At 33.4% G+C, this 25331-nt stretch overlaps 1 protein-coding gene across 2 annotated transcripts; it reads right to left on the reverse strand.

The window, feature by feature from the left end:
- Positions 1 to 15749: 15749 nt before the first annotated feature.
- LOC140839416 (homogentisate phytyltransferase 1, chloroplastic) lies at positions 15750 to 23579 on the reverse strand. 2 transcript variants are annotated; one of them, XM_073206103.1, is made up of 12 exons: positions 23300 to 23576; positions 22662 to 22948; positions 22478 to 22561; positions 22316 to 22390; positions 21174 to 21257; positions 20892 to 20981; positions 18286 to 18387; positions 16999 to 17094; positions 16847 to 16918; positions 16649 to 16744; positions 16117 to 16221; positions 15750 to 15957 (listed from the first exon to the last, which is right to left on the reverse strand). In XM_073206103.1, exons 1-12 carry the CDS (start codon positions 23385 to 23387, stop codon positions 15916 to 15918), a joined length of 1221 nt encoding a protein of 406 aa, XP_073062204.1. In that variant the 5' UTR covers positions 23388 to 23576; the 3' UTR covers positions 15750 to 15915. The 2 variants fall into 2 exon arrangements, with proteins under 2 accessions (XP_073062204.1, XP_073062203.1); XM_073206102.1 differs by lacking the exon at positions 15750 to 15957 and adding an exon at positions 15991 to 16047 and having other exon boundaries at positions 16084 to 16221; positions 23300 to 23579.
- Positions 23580 to 25331: the final 1752 nt, after the last annotated feature.

Below are 25331 nucleotides of genomic sequence, written 5' to 3' on the forward strand. Positions count from 1 at the left end.
ATAGGCATTAAGAGTATATGCTTCGGTCATTTCTGTAAGTAGGAAAGAGTCAGATAGATTTTGCAGTAGAAAGAAGATGTTTAAGAGAAAGCAGTAGCTGAGTAATCAAAAGTTTTGAGACGGTAATAGTGAAAAGTGAGAAAGTGATATTTTAAAATAAATGTACAGCCGTCAAGTAAACATAAGGACACGTGTCAGTATGTTTACGGTTGAGTATTTGAAAAGACATGCAGAGTTTGTCAGAGACTCGAATGATTTTAAAATTTGAAAGAGGCGGGCTGTCCAGATGGTTATTGAGAGTAATCAGAAGAAGATTTGTCGTTTTATGATAACGTCTGCTGGAAGTTTCAAAGTACTGAAATATTTGAGCACTTTGATAAAACCAGCAGACTCGTTGTTTTATCGAAAAGACAAATATTCTATCTGTTTTCTGATAAAGATACAAAAATCTTAGTCTGACTAAGATACTGTTCCCCCTCGATAAATGTAACTAATAAATGTAGATATATGAAATCTGAGGACAAGATGGATGAATCTTGGTATTCGTGTAACCAAAATTGCCGGCTCTTCAGCTTCCTGATACTTCTATATAAATGCCTGCAAATTTACAAACTAAGTAATTCAAACTTTTCTTTTCTCAAATCAGTATAAATGATAGGTGCAAGTGATCTATCGGAGCCTTCTCCGGAATCAAAATCTGCAGAGGAATTCCAAAAGCAACTTTTAGTCACTCGTATACAGATGTTTGAAGACATCTTTTTCGAATACATTAGTGCTGACAAGATTCAAGCTTGTTGGATAATTTTCGAAGAAAACCATCCTTATCCAAGATATAAGGATTAGAAAGAAAATCCTCAGTTTAGAATTCCTAATCAGTCCTTAGATAAGTTCCTGCTGAAGTACTTTGCAACAAAAAAAGTACTTCAAGCTGCTGATAACAATGAATGGAGTAGATAAACTTAATGTGAGGAAATCTTGACATATTTGTTCATCTACTACTTTCATTGAATAAAAAGAGAGTAATAAAGACTTAGTCTGGTGAATCAGTAAGTGCTTCGGCCGACTTGAGACTCGTCAACTTCTTCATTATCAGATGCATCCGATTGAGTGGAAGTACTCCATAGATGTGGAATTGTATGTTGTAACCTATCTTTGAGTAAATGTGCAATGGAATACCAGTATTTATCTTAAATCGTTTTCTTCTGCAAATAACTCCATATTAGCTGAATAAGGCATAATTTATAAAAGATAAATTGACATACATATATGAAAGAATCAGAAGAGAATTTGACAGCTTCTACTGTAAGTTTTAAACAGAGTGCCTCATTTTAATGAAAAGACAAGTCTCCTTCTGCTTCTGATACAAAATCAAGTATAATCATAATAAAGTTCCCCCTAAATTAATGTAATTATTAAATGTCACATCTTGGTAAGTGAACCGTCGATGACTTGATTCAGAACGCTTCGTATTTCCCGCTGAATGTTATGATTACCTCGATCTCTGGTACCTGATTTATCATCTATAAATACCGGCATAGATGTTAGTCATACATTCACCTTTAAACAAAATGGCAAGAGAAAATAGTCCCGATCGGGCTGATGAGTTCATGAAAGAGGTGGTAGCAGCAAGAAAGAAAGCAATTGAGGACAAGGTGTTCGAGAAGACACTGGCTACCTGGACCAAGATCCAGGAGCTTCAGTCCTCATAATGGAGAAGCATTATCGACGTCTCCATAGTGCTGACAGTGAAGGCGTCTTCTCTGATGATGGGGTCTACCTCCTCATGCTCTTAAAGGATCAGAGGACTCTGAAAAAGAATGCTTTTCAGAGGAATTCTTGCATACCTCCACCGGAGAGCTGACCACTTGGTTGGCATTCTGGAGAGAGTACATAAAAAATGAAGTGAAAGTTGTACGCCCCCGCCTATATTATTAATAAAAATATCATGTTATGTTTACTGATTGTCTCTCTCGCTTATCTTTTATTTTCTGCAAAACAATTCTGAAGAAACAGAAGAAGTCACAACACATTAATGAAGATAACAGGGTTTTTTTTTAAAAATATAATATTTTTAAAAGTTATTTATTAAAATATAGCAGATTTAAAAGTTTTACAAAAATATAGTAATCCGAAGGTTGGATTTCCGGATTCAGAATCCGCAGCAGACTGACACGGATTCTCCGTCGGCGACGGTTTAACCAAAACCGTCGCTAATAGCGACGGTATTTCAAAAACCGTCGCCATTTGCGACGGTTTTAACAACAACCGTCGCTAAAGCAAGGATTTTCTTCCTACTCCTCCTGCCTATAAATTGCACCGAGTATTTGACGAATTCATCTCATCCTTCAGCTCAACTTTTCAGTTTCGACACTCTTCTTGAGCAGTTTTTTTTTTCGGTCCGTGTCTTTTTTTTTTATAAAAATTCAGTGATTCTCTTTCCCTTATAAATTGCGTCGATCGTGTGCTTAACGAAATTCTTAATTTGATTTGATAGTTTTCTGTCGCATATCAGAATTTGAGGGAATTGCGCCGACTCTCAGTAATTCAGAATTTGATTTTTGAGAATTGTGTTGAGTATCAGAATTTCGGAGAATTGCACCAAGACTAATTCGAATTTCTGTTTTTTCTTTCTACATTTAATTGTTTTTTGTATATTATTTCTGATAATGTTTGTAATTTATTGCAGATGTTAAACTCCGGTAGCTGATATAATTACAAATTTCATAATATCACATTTGAAAAAGTAATTTTAATAATTTGTTATATTTTAATTATATTATTTATGTTGTATTACTGGAATTATAAATTTTTCAGTTACATTATACTATTATTATAATTTTATTTTATTTTTTATTTTTTATATTAATATAATATTAATTTTGTAATTTTGATTAAATATGTGTACGACCAATGTCTTTGTAATATATTATTATGTGAAATAAATTATAACTTTGTGATTGTGATTGAATAAAATTCTTTGATTCATCAATTTTATTATTATTAAATTAATATTGTTTTATAATTTTTGTTTTTGTAATAAAGCTTAACTTTGACAGGTTATTTCATACAAGTAAAATATAGCAGATTTTAAATTTAATATATTATTGTTATGGAATTAAATTTATATGTGAAATATCGTTATTTTATTTTTTGAGAAATTTAAATATATTTTGAGCTGAAGGATGAGATAAATTGATATGCGACAGAAAACTATCAAATCAAATTAAGAATTCCGTTAAGCACACGATCGACGCACTTTATAAGGGAAAGAGAATCACTGAATTGTTATATATAAAAAAAAAAGACACGGACCGAAGAAAAAATACTGCTCAAGAAGAGTGTCGAAACAGAAAAGTTGAGCTGAAGGATGGGATGAATTCGTCAAATACTCGGTGGATGAGAATGTGAGTAGGAAGAAAATCCTTGCCTTAGCGACGGTTGTTGTTAAAACCGTCGCAAATTGCGACGGTTGTTGGAATACCGTCGCTATTAGCGACGGTTTTGGTTAAACCGTCGCCGATGGAGAATCCGTGTCAGACTGCTGCGGATTCTGAATCCGGAAATCCAACCTCCGGATTACTATATTTTTGTAAAACTTTTAAATCTGCTATATTTTAATAAATAACTTTTAAAAATATTATATTTTTAAAAAAAACCCAAGATAACAGATAATTAATTTAAGTCTATCAATCCAAGTGAGTTTCGAAAATAAGAAAACTTATTTTCAGGCAGAGGTTTTGTAAAGATATCTGCTGTTTTTTTATCAATAGAAACATATTTCAGACGAATGTTCTTCTTCTGCACATGATCTCTGATGAAATGATGTCTGATGTCTATGTGCTTCGTTCTGGAATGAAGTACTGGATTTTGTGTGATTGCAATGGCACTGGTATTGTCACAGAAAATAGGTGAGTCGGAGGTTTGAATTTCATAGTATTTTAATTGTTGCTGTATCCATAGTTGAGAACAGCACCTTCCAGCAGCCAGATATTCTGCTTCTGCAGTAGATGTGGCTATGGAAGTCTGCTTTTTACTAAACCAGGATATCAACCTATCATCAAGAAATTGACAGAAACCACTTGTGCTTTTTCTGTCTAGTTTGCAACCTGCATAATCAGCATCTGAATATCCAATAAGATTTAACGATGAATCATAGAGATACCATAAACCGACATTTTGAGTTCCTTTTAAGTACTTCAAAATACGTTTAGCAGTAATATAATGAGATTGTTTGGGGTTAGATTGAAATCTCGCACTAATACAAACAGCAAACATGATATCTGTTCTACTGACAGTTAGATATAACAATGAACCAATAAGACCACGATACCGAGTTACCTCTACTGGAATTCCACTTTCATCTTTATCAAGTTTAATAGATGAGCTCATTGGAGTAGAAGCAGCATAGCATGCTTCCATACCAAACTTTTTCAGAAGCTCCTTGGTGTACTTGGCTTGATTTATAAAAATTACAGTATCAAGTTGTTTGATCTGTAATCCTAAGAAGAATGTTAATTTTCCTATCATGCTCATTTCGAATTGATCCTGCATCAACTTTCCAAACTTTGCACATAATTTGGGGTTGGTTGACCCGAAAATAATATCATCAACATAGATCTGTACTAAAAGTATATGTTTATTCTTGACTAAAGCAAACAGAGTTTTGTCTACTGTCCTAATTGTAAAGTCATGATCAATAAGAAATTGTGATAAAGTGTCATACCACGCTCTAGGTGCCTGTTTTAGACCATATAATGCTTTGTGTAATTTTAATACATGGTGAGGTGAGAAATGATCGATAAAACCTGGAGGTTGTTCGACGTAGACCTCTTCTTGTAATAGACCATTTAGAAAGGCACTCTTCACATCCATTTGATAAACTTTGAAGTTGTTAAACGCATCAAAAGCCAAAAATATTTTGATAGCTTCGAGCCTTTCTACTGGTGCGTAGGACTCATCATAGTCTATTCCTTCTTCTTGTCTAAAACCATGAACTACCAGTCTTGCTTTATTTCTGATCACTTTGCCTTCTTCATTTAGTTTGTTTCTGAATACCCACCGAGTTCCTATGACAGCTTGGTGAGATGGTCTAGGTACTAGAAACCAAACTTCGTTTCGTTTGAATTGATTCAGCTCTTCTTGCATAGCTTCAATCCAACTAAGATCCAGAAGGGCTTCTTCAATTTTCTTTGGTTCGTCCTGAGAAATAAAAGCAGCATGCATGTATTCATTAATCATTTGCCTTCTGGTTCTCAGAGGCGCTGCTGGATTTCTAATAACCAACGACGGAGGATGAGATTTTCTCCAAATAAAAGGATTTAAAAAGATATCTTCCTGATTTGATATGTTAGGATTGTTCTCAACGGAGCCAGTATTAGGTTCTTGAGTGTCTTCTGCTGGTACAGGTAGATCTAATGACTGTACTTCTGGTTCCATTATCGGAATGTCTCGTTTTGGATTTTGAACATCCTTGATGTTTGATTCTACATCATCTTCACTATCCAGTTCCAAATGGATCCTGTCTAACCTGTTACTTAAATCTTACGTGTTAGATATTTCAAGAGCACTCTTGTCTTCATCGAAGACAACATGAATCGACTCTTCAACATTAAGAGTTCTATTGTTGAAGATTCTAAAAGCTTTGCTTATGGCGGAGTAACCAAGGAATAGTCCAGCATCTGATTTTGAGTCAAATGCAGTTAAGTGATTTTTGCCATTATTTAGTACAAAACATTTGCAACCAAACACATGAAAATAAGATACGTTGGGCTTATTCCCTTTCCATATTTCATAAGGAGTTTGATTGTGCCTTTTGTTGACCATTGTTCTGTTTTGCGTGTAACAAGCAGTGTTAATTGCTTCTGCCCAGAAGCGCTGAGAAATGTCTGCATCTGCTAGCATTGTTCTAGCTGCTTCTTTTAGAGTTCTGTTTCTCCTCTCAGCTACTCCGTTTTGTTGAGGTGTTCTGGCAGCTGAATATTCATGATGAATCCCATGTTCATCAAAATATAACTCAAGATTTTTGTTAGTGAACTCAGTACCCCGATCACTTCTGATTTTAATGATAGAAGAAAATTTTTCATTTTGAATCTTTTTCAGAAGCTTGATCAGGAGGCTACTGGTTTGATCTTTTCCTGTGAGAAATATTACCCAAGTGAATCTAGAAAAATCATCAATAACAACAAGAGTATATTTCATTCCCCCTAGGCTCATGATAGGGATTGGACCAAATAAGTCCATATGCAGCAATTCCAAACATCTTGAAGTTGATTTGCTATCTTTGTACTTGAAACTAGATCTTATCTGTTTCCCAAGCTGACAGGCAGAACAAACATGATTCTTAACAAAATTAATGTCAGGTAAGCTATCAACTATATTCTGCTTTTTGAGATGATTGATTGACTTGAAATTCAGATGATTCAATTTCTTGTGCCAGAGCCAGTGTTTATTACTAAGAGAGGCAACTAAGCATGTAGGAGTATTGACATGATTTGAGTTCCAAGAGACTCTGTAGGTGTTGCCTTATCTCTTTCCAGTTAATACAGTAGATTCAGCAGAATCTTTAACTATATACGAGTGCTTCTGGAAAGCTACAAAATAACCATTATCACATAGTTGACTAATGCTAATCAGATTGTAACAAAGGTTCTCAACTAGTAGCACATCATTAATGGTTATATTGCCATGGATAATCTTACTCTTACCCACGGTTTTACTTTTTGAGTCTCCAAAGGTTATCTTTGGTCCAGTGCAACTCATTATCTCGGAAATTAGGTTTTTCTGTCCAGTCATGTGTCTGGAACATCCACTGTCCAGATACCATGTAGAGTTACTGATTTCTTTTTTCTTCTCCTGTTCCTGCAAACATAAATTTTAGTATCTGGTACCCAAATCTATTTGGGTCCAAGCCTTATCAGTCCTTTGGGGACCCAAATTTGTACAATTTTTTGTGACCTTGTACTTCGGATATCCAAAGATGTGCGTGCAACAGAAGGTCTGTTACTTCTAACAGTATGCATATTAAAATGTTGTTTTTCTCTTCTGTTTTTGTTGTCTAGTCTGTATCTCTTTTGAACAGGTCTAGAATTATAGTGTTGGTAGTTTTTAACCTTCATAGAGATTTGTCCTCCTGAGTTAAATCCCTTACTGGATCCAGAGCTCTGGTGGACTCTTCCCTTGGGTTCAACATAACCAAGACCATAATGCTTTCTTTTGTTCATCTGATCTACATTAATTTCAATTTGAACAGTAGATACTTCTGGTTCATATACCAAGCTGGATCTTACAAAGCGAATATACTTCTCTTTGTTCGTGTCCAGTCCTGGCTTAGTACTAGTTTCAGAGATGCTTTCACTATTGCTGAATCCAATACCACTTTTGTCTCCAGATTGCTTCTGCAATTCCTGCATCTTTTCCAATGAAATTGAGGACTTATTCCAAGCATTTACTAGAACAGATAACTTCTGACTTTCAGATTTTAGTTTCTGGTAATCTATGTTTATCCTATCATTCTCAGTTTTCAACCTATTAATCTCAACCTTCAGATCGGTACAACTACTTTCTTGTAGGCAATCAAACTTGCTAATTTGATCCTTTAGGTTTTGATTTTCAGTCTTCACTTCCTCGAATGATTTAGAAAGTCCTGAGTACTCATTAACCATCTCATGTAATGCATTAATCAGATCAGTTCGTGTGAATTCATTAGAATCAAAATCAAATACCTCTCCAGATGTCGAGGTTGAATCAGTATCTGCCATGAGACATTTGACTTCTTCTGCATCACTGTCACTAGAATGACTTTCTGAATCAGATGACTCAGAGCTGGAGTCCGCCTATTTGGATTTGCTTTCTTCAGCAATCATTGCTTTTCGGTCTCTTATGGACTTTTTGTCATTCCTCTTATGATCCTTTTTATTCTGGTCATCCTTCTTTGGTTTAGGACAATCAGCAATGAAGTGACCGATTTTTACACTGTTAAAGCATCCCATATCACCAGATGGTGAATCTTTCTTGAAATTGCGATTGGGACCCTGATAAGCTCGATGGTTCTTTTTCATGAACCTTGAGAATTTCTTTACAAACAAGGACATATCATCACTGCTAATCTGTTCAGCAGTCTTCTCCAATGTGCTATCAGTGATGACAGTAGGTAATGCTTGAGGAGCAACTTTAGCAGCAGTAGAAGAGGCAGTAGCAGTAGTAGTAGCAGCAAGAGTCTTGGTAGGTAGACTTGAAGGCTCTTCTCCACTTCTTACCTCCAATTCGAACTCGTAAGCTTTTAGATCTGCAAACAAGTCGTGCAGTTCCAACTTGTTTAGATCTTTGGACACTCTCATAGACATTGTTTTTACATCTCATTCTCTGGGTAAGGCTCTCATCACCTTGAGGGCTATTTCTCTGTTGCTATGCTCTTTACCCAGAGCTGTTAACTCCTTTATCAAGCTACTAAATCTTTCATCGAACTCATTAATAGTTTCACCAGCTCTCATTTTTAGATTCTCAAACTTCTGCATTGCTACAGACAATTTGTTTTCTTTAGTTTGCTCATTTCCTTCACATATCTGGATGAGCTTTTCCCAAATATCTTTTGCAGTAGAACACATTTTAATCTTGCTGAAGGTGTTCTTGTCGAGAGTTTTATATAATATATCCTCTGCAACATTATCAAGGTTGGCCTTCTTCTTATCTTCGCTGGTCCATTCACTTCTTGATTTTTCGACCATCTATGGTGTACCCTCAGTGACAGCAACAGCTGTGTTAGGCTTTAATATCTTTAATGGACCATCTGTGATGACATACCACATGTCATCATCTTGTGCTGCAAGATGAGCTTGCATTCTAATCTTCCAATCATCAAAGTCTTCCTTAGAGAACATAGGAATCTTGCTAAATTGTGCCATCTGTTGTAGTTTTTCACGAACAAGAATAACCTGCTATGATACCAATTGTTGTGGATCGAAGTTGAGTTTAGAGGGGGGTGAATAAACTCTACTCTTTTTTCTTCTTAAGGAGGTACTAAAATCCTGTTAGAGATAGTAGTTTATCTTGTTGCGTATACTTTCACCTTATTACAAATATAAGTGCAGAAACAATCTGATGAAGTAAGTGAAAGACAGTAATAGCAGTAGACAGTGGTTGTTTATGGAAGTTCGAAGATGAAATCTTCTACGTTTCCCCTTCTCCTGTTTCCAGAAGGTATCACTAAAAGACTTTGGATATTACAGTACAACTGTTGTACACACCCACTTCAGAAGGACTTACACTTTTGCCTACTGAAACTCTTAGTTACTCAACACAGTGAAGACGTGATACACAAGGTTCTGAAAAGACTCTTTTCAGATTACAAACTCTTCTGATAAAGTATAAGTGTTGTAAATGATTGTGAAGAGTGTAAGAAACAGTAGCACAAGATGATCTTCAAAATATCAGATATTTGCTGTGAAGCGTGTGCTACTTTTCTTTGTGCTGAACTCAAAGTTATCAAGGAATTTCGAGGTTGTCTCGTTGAGTGAAATAGCGTTAATCCTTAAAAGATATTTTGCGCACTGTCGTATCTTCTATATGGGTTTGTTCCACGTATATATAAGTGACTGAGTTCAACGTCTATGATCAGAAGATGTCTTCAGACTTCTGATTGAATCAGCTTTATTACCTAAAAAGGTTCCTGCAGAAAAGCTATAAAACAATCAGTCCTGATTTATACTAAAATCGGTAAAGTGAATTAAATGACTCCGTACAGTATTTAATGCTGCAATTAATACTAGTACTTGGTAAACATAACGGTAACATTTAAGATAGTCCTGTTAGGTAACATCTTCTTCTGATTCTGTTTTTCTATCCTTTCTACTGCTTTTGTTTTACTAGAGTAGTCGCTTCTGATTTTCTTATCGTCTACTGTTTTCTTAAGGAATGCTGCTGGTTTTTATTTTCATCGCCACAATTAATTCATATCTATCAATTAGAATACTTTGATTGGTACAACTCCTTATACAAACCCACTTCGACTTATGACTTATCTCTTTCTTAATCAAAAATCCTAACACACTCTCGATTGTATGTAGTAACGTCACAATATACATAATGTTTAACGTCTATTCTGTTAAGACTACAAACACAACTTTTATATTCATCACATTTCCCAAAAAAACGACGAATCAGTAGTTATAATCAAGAGATAAGAGACGTATGAGATAGATATGATCGAAATAACAAACTCCATACAATCCGGAACTTGTTCTTCATTCAGTGCAGAACCAGCAATTTCATCTCGGTTTGTCAGTTTTTAAGCTCCGATTCAGACTTCTAATTTGAAAGATGGTTTGTAGATCACTGTGTTAGCTTCATAACAAATACTTATCCATTTCATTTCAATAATCGAGCTAAGAAATATGACAAAAATGCCAGAATTGTTCATGTCTATCGGAAATTTGTATTCGTGTCATCCATATCGATCTTTTAGCGTCTAATTAGCATAGCTAACCTCCAAACTAGTATTTCCAGCCCAAAATATGACTTGTATAGAATTGTTTTTTCTTTCCAACAGTTTTGCTCCTTGGTCATTTTGATAACTTGTGATTTGAGAGACATAACATAATATTATTTCAGCTTACCAGATTTTAACTTGACTAGTTTCTCAAATGTTGGAACCTGACATCTATCAACTACACACTTAATCAAATATATTAACACAATAGCAACTTTTTTCATCTTTAAAATCAAGATTGCTAGTGTTTACACAACCCAACGTAAAATATGATTCAAATCTTATAATGTCATTGTCACATTCACATATCTAGAAAAATTAATTCAATGATTATATATAATCAAGATAATTTATAGAATAAAAATATAATTTTTTATATAGAGTAATAAAACTAGGCTTATCATTGATCAAGTAAATTGTAAAACCAAATGTTAGTATGATTTATTAAACATTTACAGTAATTTACGTGCAATTGCTAAATTTGCTACAACTAAGATATTTTAGAATAAAGTATAATAAAATTATATTGATAAAAAAAAACTAAAATCTAAATTCTTGAATTACTATGACAGTTAATTAAATATTTTATATAATAAATTTATACGTTATTCGATATTAATAAATATTTTAAGTTAATGATATCGAACTTATTATAATTAGAACCTATCATTATGATTCACACTTGTTTAACAAGCTGAAATTTATTATGTGATTATTGGAATGAATAAGAATAGAATGAAGATAAGAAACAAATTGTATGATAATATTATATATGATGAATGATATTTCAAACTTTTAGTTAAATGAAATTTGTTAATGTATTAAAATTTAACTGCTATGATCATTTTGTAAATGAAATAACAATTCATTTAAAATATACAAAAAGAATTAGAATCGCATACTATGAATGATTATTTTGATAAGTAAAATTAAAATTATACAATAAAATAATTAAAACACCACAAACAAAAGGAAAAAATTAATTATATTAAATGATCGAGCTTGATTCTATCTTTAACGAGCTCAAACTCGGGTTCAATTGTATGCTTGACGAGCTCGAAAACAAACTAGCCTAATGAGCCGAGCATTGGCAGGCTCGATCCAAACTCGTTAAACATGATAAACGAACTATTAACGAACTGAGATCAAGCGATTCACGAGTTTAGTAATTTCAAAACGAGCCGAACTCGAACCTCGTGATAAAAGCTCGGATCGAGCTCAAGCCTATATATACCTTAAATTAACCTAGCTCGAGTAAAATTAATTTTGGTGCATGAACTATTGTTAAATTGAAAAATCAGTGCATAAAATTTGTTAAATGGATTAATTGATACATGAATTATTTATAAATTGAAAAATTATATACCATCAAGCAAAAAATTAATTTTATCCTTAACTTAAGTTACTTTTAACTCCAATTACTAGTAATAAATTCAATCAGAAGCACTTTTATTTTCAAGAATATTTAATTTATTTTATTGATTATTTTTAAAATATATATTTATTTAAAAATTATATTATAATAAATAATTACAAAGCAAATATACAACTAATGTTTTTATCGTATCAATAAAATATATTAAATAAAAATCTTGTCATCATAGCATAGAAGTATTGTTTTCGGACGACTACAGAAAAAAAAAATCAATTTAGTTTTTCAAGATCGGGTATTGATCCATTGGAATTCGGGAAAATTTTCAACATGAAAGTGATCGAGCAAAAAACTTACACTGTGAAACCCTTGGTAAAAATTCAATAAAATTCAAACTCGAAATAATCGCAAATACACAATGTCAAGTAATAATATATTGTACATAAGTACGAGTATCGTTCCTCTAAAGATTGTATTACACAATTTTTAATTCTAACTATTAAACCTTTAGCAACATGATTGATTAATTCCTTACTACTAGAATGATCAAATAAACAATTAACTAAATGATTCAAGGATTAGATGATGAAATGAACAGACTTAGATGATTAATTAAGGATTCAATGAAAAATGAATTTATTGGGAATCTTAGTTCACCTACCCTCGTATATCTAATTAGTTAAATTCGACAATGATCCACACTTTTGACGCGATTTCCTAAACAATTGAGCACGCCCTCTCGAGCTATACCAAACTAATCTAACACAGTAAATTAATTAAATCTCTTTAATTATTATCAAAGGTGAATTGGCTATCGCTCTATGAAATCTCCTAGATTTCGACATATTGAACTATGACTATCAACGTGTATCCAATTTCATATCTCTATGCAAATTGTGAATCTACGGACTATGCTACTCGTTCCTAGCACAAGCTGTTCTCTCAAACTCACTCGCAATATGAAATATTATTAAAGTTAGCTACACTTTAATAATGCAAAAAAAAATAATAATAATAAACAATAGCACAATCAAGAATAAAATCTAAAGTCGAGAGTTGAAGTAACTAAAACACGGTTTTGGAGTATGATCCTCTTAAATCCCAACAATATGAAAAGTTAGCTCCTAGAATTCATGATAAAATATGCAAGACAATGTTTAAACTAGAAGTTTCAAACTTGAAATACTAGACTTGACAAAAACGAGAAGAACGGTGCTCGTAAATCTTGAAATTCTTAAACTACAAGCAAATCCACCCCTCCAAGCTTCGATGGCTGTTGAAAAATCCTCTTTTCCTTACCCTAATCATGCTCATATTCTCCTTTCCTCCGCCAACATTGGTAAACATCGTCCGGATGGAAAGAAATCACGCGAATACAATTTTCCAAATATGAATACCGCTCGAGCAGTAGATTCTACTGCCCCAGCGCCGACCACTTTGTCTCACTTCCTTCAAGTATCATAATCCCCTCTCGAACGGTAGAATTATACTGTCCGAGCGCCAACTATTCTGTCTCCAGGTTGGAGAAATCATCCTTCCCGCCAAAACGGTAGGATTCTACCGCTTGAGTGCCAACTGGTCTGCCTCAAGTTCTCCTCTTTTTCTTCGTTCTTTGATACTTTTCGTCTTAATTCAATTTTCGGGCCATTTCGCTTGCACATTCATCAAATACGAGTGAGCCACAATCATATGCACATGATATTGCTAAAATGAGCAAAATGTAAATGAAATGCACACACAATGCAAACGCAAACTAATGCAATCAAATACGTAAAAAACGACACATATCAGAAAGTTATAGATCATGAAAAGACAAATCTTCTGGGCAAAAAAAAGAAACAGATGGTGCATGGCGACCAAAGAATATACAACAATGTATGAAAAAGCTCCCTAATTCTCGATTTACGTAACTTTAATGGCTAAAAGTTTTCGCCTTTGATTTAGACATTTATGGTAATTTTGTGACTTTTAAACTTGTACTTTAAATTAAATATAATTTTTTTTTTATACTCTTGACAGCTAGGGGTGGGCGTTTAGTTTCAGGTATCGGGTACCCGATCCGACCCGATCGGGTTTTATTTTTTAAAAAAATCGGGTTTGTCGGGTACCCGATACCCGAAAATAATTTTCGGGTTCGGATTCGGGTATTTCACCGATACCCGATCGGGTATCGGGTACCCGAAAATTTTTTAAAAAAAATATTGGGTATATATGTTTATTCATTTAAAAAATACATGTATTTTTTGTGGCTAGTATATAATGACAAATGATTAATCATAAAATGATATAATGACGTGATTTTTTGTTAAATGTGAATATATATATATATTTTTTCAAAAAATATATTTTTTTTTTCCAAAAATTTTTTTAAAAAAAAATAACTTTTTTTTTCGGGTGCCCGAAAATACCCGATCATTTCGGGTACCCGAAATTATCGGGTTGGTGTCGGGTAGTAAAATTTACTACCCGACTTGTCGGGTACCTGAAATTTCGGATACCCGAACCCGAAACTCGACCTGCGCCCACCCCTAGTGACAGCACAAAGTGCACCTACTTGGGTACTAATGATCGGATTGTTAGACCAATGAATATAGAAAAGTGTGTGTCTATCTGCTGATGTTGTCTCATATATCTTAGATATCCCTTTTATCTTTTTCTTGCCATTAGTCTTGCCCTAAATAAAGAATGTATCAATCTTTTACGATTCACCTAGCCAACCAGATCAAGCGTCGTAACATCAGCAGTTTGACAAGAGAATTTCTTAGGTCATTCATCTCAGTATTACTCTCGATCATGTATGTTTAACATAATAAATATATTAAAATATATTTAATGCCTATATAATTTGTTTAGTGAATTATATTTTTAATAATATATAATTATAATATATAATATAAACAGAAATTAAAATCACTTATTATATATTATAAATATTTGAAATATATATATATAGTATATATATATATAAATAGAAATTAAAATCACTTATTATATATTATAAATATTTGATATATATATATATACATACGTATATATATATATATGTATATAATTTATCATGTTAAAAAGTTATTTTGCCAAAAATGTATAAATCAAATGTGAAAACTTTCGACCATTAAAGCTACATAAATCAGAAATGAGTAAAAAAATTTGTGTTGTCGTATCGATGCTTCAACAGTAATACACCATCGGATTTTTCCAAAATATTCGTCTTTTTAGAATCTGTAACTTCATATTAGAAACATTCTCGAATTCAGGCGAATCAATACTAGATTTTGAAAAACTAAAATAGTGATTTTTTTTTATGCCATCCTTGAAAAAATTCTCCAAGCTTTGATAAAAGATATTTATTAATTTATTTTTATTAAATAAGTTAATTATATATTTGAGTTGATTATTTATCACAATACAATTTTAAAAGAAATATACTTTTTTTAAAATAAATCGATAAAATAAATTAAATAGACTTAAAAATTAAAATATATTCCTACTTGAATTTTTTATATTTTTTCCTACTTGAATTTATTAATGATAATTAGAATTAAAACCAATTTAGGTTAAATTAAAATTTACCAATTTATAAATAATTTATGTACCAATTAAATTATTTACAATAATTAATTATACTAATTTATCAATAATTCGTGTACTTTACTCTTTCTTTAATCAAATAATGTTATTTCGAAATGGATGTTATATTTTTCAATAGTCAGACAAATCATACTGTGGATAGTCGGTCACCGGAGTTTTATATTTTCAGGCTAATGTTCTTTGCCTGTTAACTACCACCAGGCTTCAACTTTCACCAGAACCGAACAAGTTACGAGAATTAATCAATCCAGAAACGAGCGTAGAAAAGGTGATATGAAGGCAATTGAAATTATGATTGGCCCATGAAAAAGAATCTAGACATGCATTAATAATTGAAATATCAAGAACCAAAACTCTACTCTCTAGGAGAAATATAGGCAAAGAAAACAGATCAAGAAGCCACTGAATGAGCATGAAATTAATAACCCAACAATACAGCCGAGGGGACGTTCCATGAGCTCTTTATAGTTCACCTCACAAGAGGAATGAGCAGGTACTCAGCATAGAAGAGCTGCATAAATTAAAGGGAGACATCAGAGATTTTTTTTTTCATTGAGCCTTAACACGACTCCACAGTTAACCGAGGGAACCATGAAGTTATCTGGAAAAATATATCAATGAATTCAAGAAGCTCAACACGCTTTCTTGACGAAGTGGATTGATTGATTACCTTCCATATGAACATGTAAAAAGATGTGATCGCAACCTTGTTCGTCAAATCAGTTGATTTTGCACGGTTCCATAGCAATAAACCCAATATGGTATGACCAATTACCTGAAATACAAGTGCAAAGAGAAGAAAGATGTTGAACATATTGGTGACCATCGAACGGATTATACTTGACCAAGATAAATTTAAGATATCCTGGTTATCGATCTTCATGATCGGCAATATCACAATCTCCTCAATGTAAAAGTTGGGACATTAAAGTTTCTTGGTGACACAAAACATTGAATCTCGTAACATAAATTTTATACTTGATCAAGGCAATTTCTATGTAGCCATAGTTTTCCCCTTTTTCTATTTGAGAAGGGTTGTAGACTTAGAACGGTCTTCTTATGATTATTTCGAGCTTCTTATATTTCGTCTACTGCTAACACATGTTGATGGTGTTTGTGACGTATAATCACGATTTGTGCGGTCGCCCCATCCTACGTGTCAGATTAAGAAGCAAGAAAGTAGATGTGAAAGATAAGATTACCGTCGTCCACTTGCTCCAAGTGCAAGAGGATGTTGCTCCCACCAACAAAGCAACAGCATATGCCATTTCAAGAAGAAATATACAAACCCAAAAAACCTGTTATAATTGCATTAGAAAATCAAACATTACCATATACCAATAAGAAACGACATTGAGAATGTCATTTCAGAATGGAATGGCATATTAGTTGATCGTAACCTTTTCTTGGCCCAATCGAACAGTAAAAGACTGGATTCCATAAATCTTGTCCCCCACAATATCAGGTATGTCCTATAAATAACAAGTTCCAAAGTAAAAAAATACTGGTCTCCAACAGTTTTCGGAGCGTATACATAATAAAGATCACTTACCTTGAATAATGCTATGACCACTGAGAAGAAGCTCATGAAAGCAGTTGCAAATATTACAGGCTTTGCAAAGACAGCTGGTCTACCAAAAACAAACATCTGCAAATGGCAAATAACGTAAACATCAAGTTTATAAACTTGCAACATAGAGCATCACTAGAAAAATGCATAAGAACTGCACTAAGAGAAACCAGAAAGTCACATCATATTTCCTCTCCTGTTCAGATCTAAATTTTACAGCAATCAACTCAATTTTTAATTCTAGATTTACCTCGTATGGAAAAGGTATTGGACATCAACACTAGGCAGATCATTACTTCATCTAAGCACATAGTTTATGTTATAAAAGGATCAACTAATTTTGTATAAATGGGCAGCAATATCAATCAGTATCAATGAGATAGCAAATATTTAAGACTTACTGCAGTATTATGAAAAACTTTACATTTGATTCCACTACACAAGTAATGAAGATCCAACCGTATTATCACTGGTCAGAAAAGTGTTATTTCTTATAGGACATTAAAGTCAAGCCGTTCAAACGTCCACCCCATAGAGAATGATTTCATGTATCATACCAACTCCCGAACGACAGAAAGTTAGTTATTTCGGACATATTGTGTCAGCTTTATGAAAAACAAGAGCTCAAAGTCGTAAAAGCACAAGGAACATTAAATGAGCATTTAATGATACGTACGACTTTAATGATACGTACGGCATATGAAAGCGACGTGTCCATTATGCCGAATGATAGTACTGATGATTGTTGAAAAGTAAATCCGACAGTTGGAGCTTTTTAACTATAAATATGCAGAACTTTGAAGAAAAGAATATAACAGAATCTATCTGCAAATTTATCTCAAGCCTGCATATTTTAAGATCTTCGAGCACACTAATCTTTCGATCATAATCTGCTCACTCGATCACTCGCTTATTAGAATACATCATATCATCCAAAGATCAATTTGTGTTGATGTATACAACTCAAACCGTCAAGTCTAACCGTTAAAGTTTTATATTTGTTGTCTGAGGAACCGAATGTTATTAAATATCCATAGTTGTAAAGTGCGTACTAAGAGCTTCAATTAGAAAGTGATAAGTCTTAATTGAAGTGGACTATTACAAACGTTTGAAGTGGACTTAATTGAAGTGGACGTTTCGAAAGAGTTTATTCACATCCTCTAAGTTCTAGTCAGATCCCAACAATAAATATAAATACAAAAATAAGGGACCATTACTTTTGTGGTTTCCCAATAAATATCACGCAATTAAAAGAACAGTGATAAACACCTGGATATGCAAATAAAATGCTATTTGAACAATGACTGCACGCACGGCCAAGATGCATAATGCTGCAACAACAGCAAATCTCTTCCATCTCAAAAGTGGTAGCTGAAACAGCACAAACATATATGATATCACATAAAGGTAGCACAACAAAAACAAGTTTATTTTTATAAGATAAAGCATTCAGCATGAATTTATTCCATCACATCAATAAACCAGAGGACTACGCAGTCAATAGTTCTCGTTCTCTTCCTTCCAGAGTTATTATAAAATCCTACTAGGAACAATAAAGGAAAAATTGAAAGCAAAAGAATAAACAAAAAACACACTATTTTACATGGAAAACTCTTCTAAAATCGAAGAAGGGAAAAACCGATGACTCAAAGAGAAAACCATTGCAGTTCTTAAAAGTTCCGTATAATTACAGAAAATCGATATTTATAACGTATTCTAAGACTACACCTCGTTGTGCTGAAATCACTATAACAATCTCCATCACATCCATTCCCCCTTACACTCGGTGATATAGAAATGTATGGTACATGAAGCCACAATTTGATAGATATACATCTAAATATACTTAGATAAATACAAAAAATTAGCCTCAGGCATGCCACTGCAACACAGAGTTGGACCCACGGTGCCATAGTCCAATTTACAGTCCATCATTATAAGGCCCGAAATTTCGTTAGAGTAGATGCCCTGTAAGCCAAGTGTTGGCTAGGGAATTTATTGACTCAGTTATAATAAACAAACTTTATTTTAATATAATTCATTATTTCATGGTTTGTTATTTTTTTATCTGTATACCCATGTGAACAACATAGATAAAGACCTTGATTATACTTTAATACAAATGAATCGTAATTCGATGTTGAAACTCATTTGTAAACACTGTATGATCTAAATTTGTTCCTAGTCGATTCAGCCGCCTGAAACGTGGATAAAGGTCGCTTAAGCTCGAGACTAGCATCTGTGATGTGGTGTACCGCGTTTCTTGGTAAGGGCATAGAGATGTCCAAACATGCAGATGGGTAGTCATATGATGATTATACCGAACAGCCCTCTCTCGGACTTCCCAAGTGGGTATTATTCATCGAAAGGATAAGTCTGTGGTTATGATTGTACACCATTAATCCTTACGACCCAGGACAACACTGAGGCTCTATATGCTAGGGATGTGCTTTGACTCGTTTATCGACTCCAGGAAGGTCATCAGATGGCAAGATTGGGTAAAGTTGCGACGCATGTAGGAGCCAGTGCATTGTAGTCGGGAATTCACCGCTCACCTCCAGGTGTGGATATCCTGTGTGATCTGATGAAATAATAGTGCATGGAATCTCTGGCCAGAGTATAAGATGTACGTTAGAGAAGGAGTTCTCCAATTGTATATGTGATGCCACTATTTATTCTCAAATATGTGTCACACAGTTATCGAATACTTATGCAACCCTCGATGAACCAATGGTTGCAGATTCGATTGAGATATATGAGATGAAGGGACCATACTGCACGTTAATCATAACCGACTGGTTCTTGCAAGCACTATCAGTGATACCTAGAGAATCATGGGGCGATGCTACTAGACGTTCTTACCATGATTCGATTGGTTTAATCAGAAATATGATTTCAGATATTCTCATGATCAATTGTTGATACATAGAATGGGGCAGATTAAGATAAGCTCGAATAAAGGATTATGTCCTGAATCACAAAGAGTTGTGAACCCACAGTTAGTTGTATCCCTGAACCGTTGAGGGTCACACAAGTACTGGATTATTTTGTCCCCGTTGACATAATAAATTCAAGGAGTTGAATTTATATAAAATATTGAGTTAATAAATTCAAGGAGTTGAATTTATAGAAAACATCGAGAAATAAATTTAAGGAGTTGAACTTATGAGTATTAAAATTTGGAGGTGATAAATTCAAGGAGTTGAATTTATAATTTAAATATTAAATTCAAATGTTGAATTGGTAAAGGATTTTAATTAAATGTGATGAGTATATGTATAATGGGCTTGTAGAGTACAAGACCAATATACATATTATTAAGGTTCTTGATTGGACTTTAAGATATTAATTAATTAATTAAACTAGTTGGACTAGAATAATTAATTGATTAAGCCCATTAAATATTTAATTTAATTAATGGGCCCTAAACTTATATATATGTGTATTAGGCTTAGGGTTAAACATCCTATGTATGTTTAATTATTAAAATCATACGAGTGCTAAAATATATCTTGAAAATCAAGATATTTTTAAAACTTCCGCTGCGTTTGGGCATGAGAAAACCGAGATCCAACAAATTTTGTGATACTAAATCCAGAAAAACCCAACTCTGGTCCATACTGAGCAGCCATATATTAATTACTAAGTAAGGCATGTAGAAATTTTCAAAGTATTGAGAAGTCCGAGGCTCACAAAATCAGTGAATAATCCAACATTATGAGAATTCAAGACAATAAAAGCTCCTTACACATAGCAGATCTTTGAATTTTTAAAGGCAGCCCGATGATTAAGTGTTGTTTTCAAGCTCATATTTGAGATAATTATTCACCATCCAACTATAAAAGAAACAAAAGTGCATCAAAGAATCAGCTCACGTTTATGGAATATGCAGTTCCCAGTACAAAGCTGACAGAAAGTGCCCATAGTAGTGGCCTTGAATGGATCATCCACCCAAGCCAAAAACTCTGCAAATGGTTAAACAATAGCTTACTGCAGAATAAATTTATAAAGGATGACCTATAAATTTCAGATATCTATGTAATAATATAAAAAGGATTATAAAGGTGGTACACTTAATTGTTCTTCATTATCTGACAAGACATGGAAATTCAAAACTATTATTAAACAATTGAAGTCTGAAATATCTTTTTACCCACCAAGATGGCAAAAGATGATACAATCATCGCACCAGTTATCACTGAATACTCCCCAGATGCCAATGGAAGATAAGGTTTATTTACCTGATAATAATAATAATGATACTTTGTCAGAGTTGCATCCAGGTTGCATTAGTGTTTTGAACAGATAGAAGAGAGTAAAGAACTATGACATAAAAAATCGAGTATTAAACTTAACAATTACAGAAATCAAAATAGATACTCTTGATAGTAAAACAAAAAGATATCTCCCTGCTGATAGAAACAGATTCAGATCGAAACTGATGACCATCTGGAATTCTAATGCTATCCATACTTCGTGTATTTATTATTTAAGGAAAAAAATATGCAAATATTCTCAAAACTTGAGCATTGAACATGCAAGTAGCTGTCTCTCCAATCTTCTTCAAAGAGATAATGCTCCTCCTAAGTGTTTGAAAGTTGGTTATGTGACCAGATAACAACCATTATACTTATACTCAACATGTTATAATCCACGTCGGTTCCATGAGATATTATGAAGTGATCAATATGTTTAGGAGGCTTTTCTGCCTCAAAACTGGTATTTCAGGTTTGGACTATCCTTTTGGGTATATAGCTTAACATTGCATTCTCATGGGCAAAAAAAAAAAAAAGAACTCCTTGGGAAAGGCTATGATATGGTCCATGTGAATAATGTTGCCCACATTCACATTATAAGCTAGACTAAGATGCATATGACAATACTGATAGGTGCCATTGTGAGCATAGACTTATCAAGGAATGGACAACTATTGTGACCCCATCTCTCTCTTCTGGTACTAATCAGCCTAGCACACCGTTGGCAACAAAGAACATAAACAGAAATAACAATTAGAAGCCTGTCATTTTATCCTCAAAATCGAAGTCATGCATACATTTGATGCTCCTAACTGAAGCAATTCAAGTTTACACAGTCTGAAGATCTGAAGTCATTTTAATGACTTGCATGAATACATAAATAAATTTGTGAAATTTTTTGGTCCTTCATATAATCTCAGCTTTTTGTTCAATTTACGATACCCAAGAAATCCTGGATTAGCCCATGAGGAAAAAAGAGTTTTCTTGTCTTAACTTCTAAATGATTGCATATGGATGGATAGGTATTTCTTTCTGAAACTAACCTTGTCTATGTCTATGTCTGATATTTGGTTTAAGCCAACAATATATATATTCATTAACAGCGCAGCAACAATGGCCTGGAACGATACAGGAAATGCATCAGTGTATGCAGAATCAATCAGATTCGAAAGATCATAATCATAGCTGATGAAAACTGGGCACACCTCAAGCACCCCACTAAAAAATAACGGAGAAAAATCTGAAAGCTTTTCAACTGCAAGGAGAGAAACTGAGATTATGCTCAATGCCTGCATATCAAAAGGCACTGTAAGTTTTCCTTGTATTTAACAAACCTCACAGGTATAGATCACGGGCTCATCTCATAAAAATAAGAGGATTGAACCGAACTGTTCCTATGACTGTGTGAGGCCGCGAAAATCTGTAGAAAGCATCTAAGGCATGTTGTGGTGAATTCCAAGGGTTCTTCGAAGGTTCGGACTCAAAAGACTGTTCAGAAGCTGATTTAACTCTAGAATCCAGATTCCGGCTCGAGTTTAACTTCACAATTCTTCCACCGAAACATCTTTCATCAATCAAAGCTCGCCCTTGTAGCTGTAATCTCAAGGGCATGGTATATGATTTCCCCACATTTCTGAAAGCTTTGCGTTTGAAAGAATGCGTCGCAACATTTGAAGCTATTAATTTCAAATACCAAACATTAAAAAAGAAAAGATTATGAAGTAACATTTCAAAACGAAACAACGAACCAAGCATATATACGAACGTAGGTAACATGAGAAAGAAACCCATTAAATTGCACTGAACTCAGAAAGTACAACGCATCTGCAATTATGCAAATTGTGAATTCCCACGCACGTCTGTTATTCACCCCAATACATCAAATCAAACTCGAATCATGAGAAAAATGTCAAAGATATTACAAAATCAAGAATCACAGACAAAAAAAATCAGAATCTTCGAACTTGAACCCGCCGCCCACAAAAAAGCTTTAGCAAAACCAGGGAGAATAGCATCTGAGCACTTACAACAGTGGAGTGAAGTTAACTCGGCTAAATATGGGATTGGAAGTGGAGATGAGGCTTTCTGGAAAGACCCAACAAGCAAAGGCTCCATTTTTCGTCTGAATCTCTTCTCACTTGAATTTCAGCACCAAGAAAAAGTTCAATTAATTTGGTTTGGAGGACGAACTTGTATCAATTTCTAGAAGAGGGGTGAATGAGGTTCTTGCATGTCCAACAATTTGCAAGGTCCAATCATACGAACGTATCGTAAGGGACTGTTTGGACAGACTTTTCCACGTACGAAGTTCTCGGTAATATGATCTGATACAAAAACGGAATAAAATTTCTTATAGTTTTCATCGTCTTTGTCGTGTAAATATTTGGCAAAAACTTGTGAAAATCATTTAAAATTATCAAAGGCTCATTTATATTAGATTTAAGGTAAATTGGCTTCTCAATTTTTCAAAAATAATAAATATGTTGTTTTCTAATTTTTGCATTAATTTGTTTCAAACGAAATGTAAAAAAAATACATAGTTTTTTTTTTTTTTACTTCTCTCTCTTGAAAAAAAACATAAAAAAAATTTTGAGACCGTCTCATGGAAAAAGAATTGATTTTTATGCAAAAAGTATTACTTTTCATGATAGGTATTGATCGAATTGACTCTTATCATAAATATAAAAATGTGAGATCGATTTGGTTATGATATCAAATGTTACACTCACAGTCTATGTGTTTCATATTAATTTTCAAAATCCATATTTATGTATAGTACATAAAAAAAATTCAATTTTCAAGTTGTCAAAAGTGGGAAAATGAAGAACTAATATGTCCAAATTGTAACCAAAGAAACCCTATCGTTGACAACACGAGACAAAGAGGTCAAAAATGTAGACTGACATAGAGGTTTCAAAATCAGACAAGCCTCATCAACTCGACACAGTTCAATCCGAAAAAAATCAGGTTCAGGTTTGAGGTTTTCGGATTCGGGTCAGATCGGATTGGATCCGATAGCTGGCCCGAAAAACACGATCGGGGTTGGGTTGAGTTCGGGTCAACCCTGAAATTTTTAATTTTTTTTAAAAAATATAATTAATAAATATTGCCTACATTTATATATATTGTATTACAGAAAAAATATTTATTGTATATTTTATATCATAAATTTTCATAATATAATATTTATTTTGAATTTTTTTTATTTTTTAAATAATTATTTATTTGATTTAGTAAAGAGTGAGTCTCATGTGAGACCGTCTCACGGGTCATAATCCGTGAGACGGCTCAACCCTACCCATATTCACAATAAAAAGTAATACTCTTAGCATAAAAAGTAATACTTTTTCATGGGTGACTCAAATAAGAGATCCGTCTCACAATTACGACTCGTGAGACCGTCTCACACAAGTTTTTGCCTTTAGTAAATATACTTTATTTTACTACAATTAGACTTCAAATTTAAATCATATATATGATGGATATTTTGTTATTATGTGGTCAAATTAAAATATTATTATTTTTGAATTTATTTAATTTTCTTTTAAAAATTAAAAAAAAAATCAAAATCGGGTTATATGGGTTGATTCGGGTTCAGGTTCGGATTGGCTCGGGTTTGGGTTGAGCAATTTAATAATACTATTGCTCAACCCGACCCACCCGAATTGACACTCTCAGACTAACACATCTTTTTCATAGTAAACCATCTCCAGCTCCAAATGATCATTTTACCCTAGTAAAATTAACTTTTTATTCATACACACACCCTGGAAGATTGATCGAGACATGAGAAATTAGCATGGAATTCATGTGAATAGTTATTGATATCCGTCAAAATTATTAACCCAAGCTTATTTAGAAAATCAGATGTTATCCTTAAAACAAATAGATTCAAATACTTCTCGTAAAATGATGTTACAATCTTTGTGTAGTGGTAATATGTAGTCGTCGATCTTACTTATTGAATAATAAGAATTTAATCAATTTATTTTTATCAATTATCGGATGTTGGATCGAACTAAATCACTAAGGATGTCAATGAGTCCGGGTTATACCCAG

The sequence above is a fragment of the Primulina eburnea genome, chromosome 8 (assembly GCF_022965805.1).
Source record: "Primulina eburnea isolate SZY01 chromosome 8, ASM2296580v1, whole genome shotgun sequence".
NCBI lineage: Eukaryota > Viridiplantae > Streptophyta > Magnoliopsida > Lamiales > Gesneriaceae > Primulina > Primulina eburnea.